This window comes from Hemibagrus wyckioides, linkage group LG25 (genome assembly GCF_019097595.1).
Source record: "Hemibagrus wyckioides isolate EC202008001 linkage group LG25, SWU_Hwy_1.0, whole genome shotgun sequence".
Taxonomy (NCBI): Eukaryota; Metazoa; Chordata; class Actinopteri; order Siluriformes; family Bagridae; genus Hemibagrus; species Hemibagrus wyckioides.
The window spans coordinates 1,418,900-1,428,391 of NC_080734.1; the positions used below are offsets into that span (position 1 = coordinate 1,418,900).

Sequence of the window (9,492 nt, forward strand, 5' to 3'; positions counted from 1 at the left end):
CAGTGAACATGCACAGAAATGACAGTTTCGAGCCTGCTTATTGCCAGTAATTTACATGCTTTTCTTTTCTGGACAATATCCTATAATTATCTTATTTAGGGATTTGAAGACAGGTCCCTTAAGTAGGGTTTACTCTCTAGACAAGTTTATTAGAGTTACAAATGTGGAGGTCAGCAGAACTTATGAGCTTTTCCTTAGTTTTATTCATTATTAAAAGCAGCTTTTGGTCCCTGTGTCTAAACCTGCCTCCGGGCTAGATGTTGCATCAGCAGGACCAAACACGGTGAGAACTTCAAGTTAGCAAGCTAGAATAACTAAAACAGAAAGTCTCCAGGTTTGGGCTACTAATTGGAAGAGGTATAAGGGTGTCTGCCAAATGCCGTAAATGTAAATGAAGGTGTGGGGCCTTGTACTAGGGGAGGTGGTGGCTTAGTGGTTTGTGTTGAACTACTAATCCAAAGGTTGTGAGTTTGGATCCCAGGTACACCAAGCTACAATGCTGTGCATCTGATCAATGCCCTTAACCTTCAATTGTATACAGGGTTTCTGCAGGTTTCACAAAGTCAAATTTAAGACTTTTTAAGACCATTAAGATTGAAATTTAAGACCTATATAATGACATCAAAAATGTCTTGGCTGTAGCATGCCCTATGATCCTTTTTGTGGGAGACTTTCGTGAAACATCAACACGAACTGTCCCGTTGAAATGTGTCTTTTTTTTATTAATTCCGCCAAAGCACGCAATGTAGGCGGTTTTATCTTTCCTCCATCTGAATGATTTAGCGATGTGAGAGTCGGAAATATCGTCTGAAACAATTCAGCAATTTTCTCAAACGCATTATAGGACTGGTATCTATTCACGGTGTGGTGCACCCAGAGCACCTCCGCTCTTAGTGTTGGTTGCTCATGGGGGTTGCGGAGCTGCAGTGTAGGGCCACAAGATTCTTAGCAGAACTGGCTGATAGCTGTTGTTTGCTGGAAACCCTTCACAGCAGTTTAATGTTTCTCACTTTTTGCATGAGACTCCAGCATCCATACACCTAACGTTCCCAGCTTTCTTGCATACTAAGCAGTATGCTTCAAATGCGCTGTTAGCAACTGGCTTTTACCAAGCCCTAAATTCAGTTTTTATTAAAATAAAATCTGTTTAACATCTGTGGTACAATCCGAGAGAGACTTGCGCCAATAACAGAAAGCTGATTGGCTGTTGCATGTTGGTCTCATTTGTAGTCGTAATACACTGAATTATATTTGGACTAGCGAAAGAAAGAACTACAACACCACGGAAACAAACGACAACAAAAAGACATTCTAAAGTGCTGCAGGAGCACTGAAATGGGCATTAGAGGTAGTGTTACATGGACATCAGAAAATTAAGACCTGTTTAAAATGATTTAAGACTTTTTAAAAAAATTTATTTTTAAATTTTAGACTTTTTAAGACCCTGAGGAAACACTGGTATAAAATAAGATAAACTGTAAGTCGCTCTGGATAAGAGCTTCTACCAAATGCCAGAAATGTAAATGTATGTATATACTCTCTGTCATAACCAAGTGAAGTGACTGAACAATACACTGATGATGTTTTCTTAACTGACTCCTAACCATGACTTGGGTGTGGATCTATCTCAAGATCTTTCTTCACCAGAGATGGGAGGTCTTCCCTGAGTTGTAGCTGCACTGACAATCACATAAGACACATCTTAGCAATCCATGACAGGTCTAAAGGTTTTTGTTTGGCTTTCAGTTAAAACCTTTTCACTGAACCTCCTAGATAGTTTTTATAATGAATTGGTTAGAATGAGTGCTTCTTAACCTGTTGTACAGAGGTAGAATTCATCTTCAGACTCTTCCTCTTTTACAGGCTCCATTTGATATCTTCTCTGTTGGTCCAGATGCTGTAAAGAGTTTGATGTCCCTCCACCTGAAATTCCACATTTAAACACTTTCATCTGAAGTAAAGCTCTAACAAACAAGAGAAAAACAGCTGTCCAGTCATAAAGACTACTAACAAATACACACTGATGTCTTACAGACATAGACTTCGTCTTCATCCTCTTCCATTTTCACATGTTTCTGTTGATCCACAGATGTGATGTGTTCCTCATTGCCTGATGTTCCTCCACCTGAAGCTGTACCAGTTTCTGTCCCCACATCTCTATAATGCTAATGACCAAAGAGTAATAATACATATTTAGCAAAGAGAGCCAAAAATATTTACCAAAAAATGGTCAGTAGAACCTTTTACTTATTAAACATTGAGATACTCATATACTCTAAGGTGAAAGAGATACAGTACGATTTTTGTATTTGTTTCAAAATTCTGTTTTTCAAATATTTAAAACCAAACATTTCTGATGATTACACAAATATACACTATACTGCTAAAAGTATTGGGACACCCCTCCAAATCATTGAGTTCAGGGGTTGTTTTTCAGGGGTTGGGCTCCGCCCCTTAGTTCCAGTGAAAGGAACTCTTAATGCTTCAGCTTCATACCAAGACATTTTGGACAATTTCATGCTCTTTGTGGGAACAGTTTGGGGATGACCCCTTCCTGTTCCAACATGACTGCACACCAGTGACCAAAGCAAGGTCCATAAAGACATGGATGAGTGAGTTTGGTGTGGAGGAACTTGACTGACCTGCACAGAGTCCTGACCTCAACCCCATAGAACACCTTTGGGATGCTAGAACTGTGAGACAGACCTTCTCGTCCAACATCAGTGCCTGACCTCACAAATGTGATTCTAGAGGAATGGTCAAAAATTCTCATAAACACATGTGGATGGAAAGGCAGACGTCCCAGTTTTGGCCTGGCTGGTGTGCAGTCATGTTGGAACAGGAAGGGGTCATCCCCAAACTGTTCCCACAATGTTGGGAACATGAAATTGTCCAAAATGTCTTGGTATGAAGCTGAAGCATTATTCAAATTCAAACTGAAATTTTATTTGTCACATACGAAATCATACACAGTACGACATGTAGTGAAATGCTTTTGATTAAGAAATTAAGAGTTCCTTTCACTGGAACTAAGGGGCCGAGCCCAACACCTGAACTCAATGATTTGGAGGGGTGTCCCAATACTTTTGGCCATATAGTGTACTATATATAACTGTTACCTGTTTTCCAGAAGAGCATGGATGGACCTCCAATGATTCCATTATAAACCCTTATTATGAGTTGTAAAGGTTGTGACCCTGAAAAAACGAGGCTCAGATCATAAACACATTCACTTTTTGCAAATTATGATAAATAAAAGACATCAGAGAACTTTAGAATGGAGGATGCTACTTTTCTTTCATTAAACAGAAAAATCTCTGGCTCAAATCCTGGTTAAAAAGCTGCAAGGAAAAGAAGAAAGATGTACATTTGTGCCAACAGTTTAGCAGATCCCTATCTAGATGGACTTTAAACCTGCAAATTAATGGACACTGGAAGGATATGTAAGACCACGACGTTTTGTTGGATCCTGCCAGATGCTAGCACTGATGAACATGTGTAGCTCCATGAAAGAAATCACATTTCAGATTATTCACTTCTGATTTGGGATTTTGTACAATTTAGATAAAGATATCTAGCTTCTTCTGAAGCCTCAAAATTCCTGATCAAATCCATGGTCATGTAAGTGAGACACCTAGGACAGGACGTATAGCTGGCTCACCAATCAGTTGAGTATCCACTGAGAGAAGGACAGCGTTCAAAAACTAAAACTGACCACACCCAAATGAACCAAGCACATGGAACCACCATACTGCCCAAGCCTGGATCATCATGTCCAAGTGAACTGCAATAGTATTGGAAGCTCCCATTTCCCCTGGACTCTGACTGGACTCTATTATGTGCTTTTCTTAATGTTATTGCGTCACTGGACACGCCCACATCTGGGTCACCAGAAGAGCTCTCATTGGATATGAATCACTTTGATGCTGTATGTGTGAACGAACAGGATATCCTTCATGTAACAGAATTTGGTACCTTCTTGTCATTTATAATGACACTGACAACAATTACTATTATTTAAATAATAGCTCTTTATATTCTGTTTACCATTTTAATATATTTCATTAATAAACAGACAGCAATCATTTCATTAAAAACTATATAGCCATACTGTCTAGAGACCGGATCCCCAATCTCTCCTCTTTGACTATTTAGTGCACTAGATAGTGTGAATCCTCCACTGTATCATCCACTACACTACTGCACTTAGAAGTGAGGAGGGAGTTATTTGGGATTTAGCCACTAATTAATGGCGGAACAGCTCCGCTAGTTAAACTTACCTCAGGTTTTACAGCAGGACGCAGTGAACATCCTCCATTACATATTACACATAAGTTTTATTGAAATCTATCATCTCCATTACTGTAAACCCCAGACTGTTAATTATCTCAGTGAGAAAGATAAACTCTTCACTCTGACGGGAAAAACAAAGCTGCAGCTCGTCTTCTTCTGTTGTGAGATTATGGTGGAGAAAATGTTCACAGTGCCGCCTGCTGGAGAACCCTGTTACTCACAAGTGTGTTTACTGCAGCAGTACACAGAAGAGACCAATTACTCGAGGTCTCATTGTCACTCTCTCTCTCTCTCTCTCTCTCTCACACACACACTCACTCTCTCTCTCACACACACACTCACTCTCTCACACACACACACACTCACTCTCTCACACACACACTCACTCACTCTCTCACACACACACTCACTCACTCTCTCACACACACACTCACTCACTCTCTCACACACACACACACTCACTCTCTCACACACACACTCACTCACTCTCACACACACACACTCACTCTCTCACACACACACTCACTCTCTCACACACACACACTCACTCTCTCACACACACACTCACTCTCTCTCTCACACACACACTCACTCTCTCTCTCACACACACACTCACTCTCTCTCTCACACACACACTCACTCTCTCTCTCACACACACTCACTCTCTCACACACACACTCTCTCTCTCACACACACACTCACTCTCTCTCTCACACACACACTCACTCACTCACACACACACTCACTCTCTCTCTCACACACACACTCACTCTCTCACACACACACACTCACTCTCTCACACACACACTCACTCTCTCTCTCACACACACACTCACTCTCTCTCTCACACACACACTCACTCTCTCACACACACACTCACTCTCTCTCTCACACACACACTCACTCTCTCTCTCACACACACACTCACTCTCTCTCTCACTCTCTCACACACACACTCACTCTCTCTCTCACTCTCTCACACACACACTCACTCTCTCACACACACACTCACTCACTCTCTCACACACACACTCACTCTCTCACACACACACTCACTCTCTCACTCACTCTCTCACACACACACACTCACTCTCTCTCTCACACACACACTCTCTCACACACACACACTCACTCTCTCACACACACACTCACTCTCTCACTCACTCTCTCTCTCACACACTCACTCTCTCACTCTATCACACACTCTCTCTCTCTCTCTCTCTCTCTGCGCATGCGCGGATGTGAATGAGCGAGTTGAGCGTCGTGAGCGAGTTTGCGAGCGATTTCAAAACTATATTGTCTTTTTTGGCAATTCATTTAATTTTTTGTTGTTGTTTGGTTTGCGTGTTTTGTGAGGAGCTGTGTTTGTGTGTTAGTGTGCGTGTGTGTGTGCTTGGGCGCGTGTGTGTGTGTTAGTGTGTGTGTGTGTGTGCTTGGGCGCGTGTGTGTTTGGGTGCGTGTGTGTGTGCTTGGGCGCGTGTGTGTTTGGGTGCGTGTGTGGTGTGTGTTTCCCGGTAAGGAGTGAGCCGGCATTTCGGCACGCTTTGCGCCGGGAACATGGAGAAGGTGGATGATAGCGTGTACGAGTCTCTCACACGGCAGCATGGTGTGAGGATTGTGTGTAACGTTAGCGTGGAGGAGTGTGTGTTGGCGGTCGGGAAGGTGGTAGGGTACAGCAACATTTTAGCTGCCTCCCGTATGAACAGTGCTATTGTGCTTTTTCTGAACTCTTTGAACAAAGTGAATGAGATTGTTAAACAGAAAGTGGTCATTAATGATTCCCTGGTAACGGTGCTTCCTCTCAGTACTCCATCGAAGAAAATAATTTTGTCAAACGTTCCTCCTTTCTTGAAAAATGACACCATTGCTAAAGAGCTCTCCCGCTATGGCAAAATGGTCTCTCCTATAAGAAAGATCCACATGGGCAGTAAAGCACCAGAGTTAAGAAACTCAAAGATAGTTTCCTTTAGGAGACTGGTGTACATGGTGCTGAATAATGGCGTGGAGGAGCTAGACTTAGCGATGAAATTTAGCATGGATGGCTTTGACTACACCGTTTTTGTGACTACTGACTCTGGCATGAAATGTTTCAACTGTGGTGAAACAGGACACTTGGTTCGTGCGTGTCCAGAGAAGGTTAAAGACGGGGCGACAGACAGGCAGGCTGAGCAGACTAGGCCAGCTGTGCACAGTGGTGATACTGAGGGAGATGGGCCCTCTGTATCGGTTTCTCCAGTGGCTGAGTCTGTTACAGCTGACCCTCCTGCGGTTAAGCCCATAGCTGCTGCCTCCTCCATGCTGGATCCTGTCATGACCGTTCCCCCTGCGGTTGAGACCGGGCTCAGCGGAGGCAACCCTGGTGCTACTGTGGCGAAATCCGCAGGGGACAAAGCAGGAGCATCTGATCCTGCGAAAAGTGATAAAGAGATGGGCGAGACAACATCCGAGCCCCCCTTGCAGACGAGCCAGGTGGAGGAACGGGACAGTCTCGATAATGGAGTTACAGATGCTGAGATGGAAGCAGAACCTGTTTTTAAAGTCCCCACTAAGCGTAAGAAAAAATCTAAAAGCAGGAACAACAAGCAGGCTAAGAAACACGAGTCAGACGTGGAAGAAAGTGATGGTGGCTCCACGGACTCAAGTTGGTCACAGTGCTCACAGTCAGATGAAAGGGAGACGGTCTACACACCAGCGGAAATATCAGCGTTTTTAAAAAACACCAAGGGCAAAAGGTCAGTGAATATCGAAGAATATTTCCCAGACACTGAACAGTTTGTGTGTGATGTTAAAAAGTTAATGCGGTGTGGTGTGTTTGAAAAAACTGAAATCTATCGTCTGAAGGCCATAGTGACCAAACTTAGGAAGAACACCGAAGGTTCTTTATAGACTGCTGAGCTCTGTAATGCTTAACCAACTGATTGATTGCATTATGTGGGTGACATTTTATTATTTAATAATGAGTGCTATCACTGCTGTAACCCTTAACATCAATGGTGCCAGGGACCACAGAAAGAGAGCGGCAGTGTATGAGACGGTGAGACACAAGCGTGCGGATGTTGTTTTCCTGCAGGAAACTCATAGCGATCCCGGAAACTCCTCGGACTGGGCGAGCGAGTGGAAGGGACTTGTGTTTTTAAGTCACAGTACCTCTCTTAGTGGTGGTGTTGCCCTTTTATTTTCACCGTCTTTTAGCCCACAGTCTTATGATGTTGAAGAAGTTTTAAAAGGCAGACTTTTAAAAGTGCGGGCGTTTTATGAGAACGAGATTTTTGTTTTTATTTGTGTGTACGCTCCCACCCTAAGTGTGGAGAGAATGGTGTTCTTAAATATTTTAAGCTCTGTCATTGGTTCCTGTAGTCAGAGTGAAGTTTTAATCATTGGTGGGGATTTTAACTGCACTGAAGACGTTTTAGATAGGAACCATTTAGAACCTCATGCTGCCTCTCGCTAACGCCTGTGTGAGTTAATCACAACACATGACCTGAGTGATGTTTGGAGGACTTTTCATGAAACAGAGAGACAATATACCTGGTCCCATTGTAAAGAGAACCTCCTCTCACTAGCCAGGCTTGATCGTTTTTACACTTTTAAACATCAGCTGAATATTTTTAGGTCCTGTGTTATTTATCCTGTGGGCTTTTCGGATCACTTTATGGTACAGTGCACTTTTAAGAAGAGCAATGTAAAGCCATGTAGTGCCTACTGGCATTTTAATGCTGCTCTTTTAGATGATATTAATTTTAGAGAGAGTTTTATTTTCTTTTGGCATGCTTTTAGGCTCCAGAAGCCGACTTTTACATCACTGCAAGATTGGTGGGATGTGGCAAAAGTGCACATTCAAATGTTTTGTCAACAGTACGCTCACAATGTGACTAAGGACATCACCAGATCACTTAGAGCTCTAGAGATTGAGGTAGTGGAACTCCAGGGTTTGGTGGAGTCCACAGGAAATCGAGGCCATATTGAGGCTCTCAAAAAGAAAAAACATGCGTTGGGTGAGTTGTTGGACACAACAGTGCGGGGGGCGCTGGTCCGCTCGCGCTTTAAAAGCGTAACAGAGATGGACGCTCCTTCCAAGTTCTTCTTTAGTCTTGAGAAAAAAAATGGACAGAAAAGGTTCATACATGCTTTGCGTACAGATTCAGGGGAGCTTGTAACTGATCCCACTGAAATTCGCAAGCAGACAGTCAGCTTTTACTCAAAGCTGTACAGGAGTGAGCTCGCAGCTGTGCAGGAGGTGGAGGAAGATTTTGTCAGGAATCTTCCTAAAATAACCGATGATTCAGCTAGGGAACTGGACAGGGAGCTGACCCTCGATGAGTTGGAGGTTGCAATCAACAGCATGCAAAATGGGCGGTCACCTGGAATCGATGGGCTTTCGGTGGAGTTTTTTAAGGCTTTCTGGTCAGTGATAGGGCAGGACTTGCTGGAAGTGTTGAAGGCGAGCATGAGCGAAGGCAGACTGCCGCTGAGTAGCCGTAGAGCAGTCCTGACCCTACTCCCAAAGAAGGGAGATCAGACTGACCTTAGGAACTGGCGCCCTGTCTCCTTACTCTGCACAGACTGCAAGGTGCTCTCAAAAGCATTAGCAACAAGGCTAGGAAAGGTGATGGAGCAAGTCATCCACTTTGACCAGACGTACTGTGTGCCTGGCAGGTCTATCCACGACAATGTACACTTAATTCGTGACATTTTGGACGTCTCTAGGCTATTGGGGCTGAAGACTGGTCTTGTTTTCATAGATCAGGAGAAGGCTTTCGACCGGGTTGAACACCAGTATTTGTGGAGGGCGTTAGAGAATTTTGGGTTCAACTCCGGGTTCAAGGCCATGATCCAGGTGCTGTACAGCGACGTTGAGAGCGTACTGAAGGTTAACGGTGGTTTATCTGTGCCTTTTAAAGTGTATAGGGGTATTAGGCAGGGCTGCTCTCTGTCTGGCATGTTATACGCCCTAGCCATAGAACCTTTACTATGTCAGATAAGAAGCAAGATTGCTGGTCTGTCTATACCAAGGTGTAATACCCCATACTGTGTTTCTGCCTATGCTGATGATGTTGTTGTGATGGTGACTGAACAAAGAGATATTGATATTTTAACTGACATCATAATTAAGTTTAATGTGATATCTTCCGCAAAAGTAAACTGGAACAAAAGTGAAGCCATTTTAGTCGGGGATTGGAAAGGTGGGGAACCATGTCT

General features: G+C 43.4%; 1 protein-coding gene and 1 pseudogene across 1 annotated transcript in view; one reads left to right on the forward strand and one right to left on the reverse strand.

Moving 5' to 3' along the window:
• LOC131345737 (NACHT, LRR and PYD domains-containing protein 3-like) overlaps nucleotides 1-9,492 on the forward strand; it is a 566,556-nt pseudogene that overhangs the window by 508,398 nt on the left and 48,666 nt on the right.
• The window catches only part of LOC131345933 (zinc finger protein 709-like), a 31,780-nt gene that overhangs the window by 13,230 nt on the left and 9,058 nt on the right, over nucleotides 1-9,492 (reverse strand). Inside the window, exons 8-12 of the mRNA XM_058379137.1 lie at nucleotides 8,819-8,951; nucleotides 6,553-6,700; nucleotides 3,120-3,146; nucleotides 2,033-2,165; nucleotides 1,816-1,923 (exon numbers count right to left, since the gene is read on the reverse strand). Of these exons, the coding sequence (XP_058235120.1) occupies nucleotides 1,816-1,923; nucleotides 2,033-2,165; nucleotides 3,120-3,146; nucleotides 6,553-6,700; nucleotides 8,819-8,951 (549 nt within the window). The remainder of the gene's footprint in view (nucleotides 1-1,815; nucleotides 1,924-2,032; nucleotides 2,166-3,119; nucleotides 3,147-6,552; nucleotides 6,701-8,818; nucleotides 8,952-9,492) is intronic.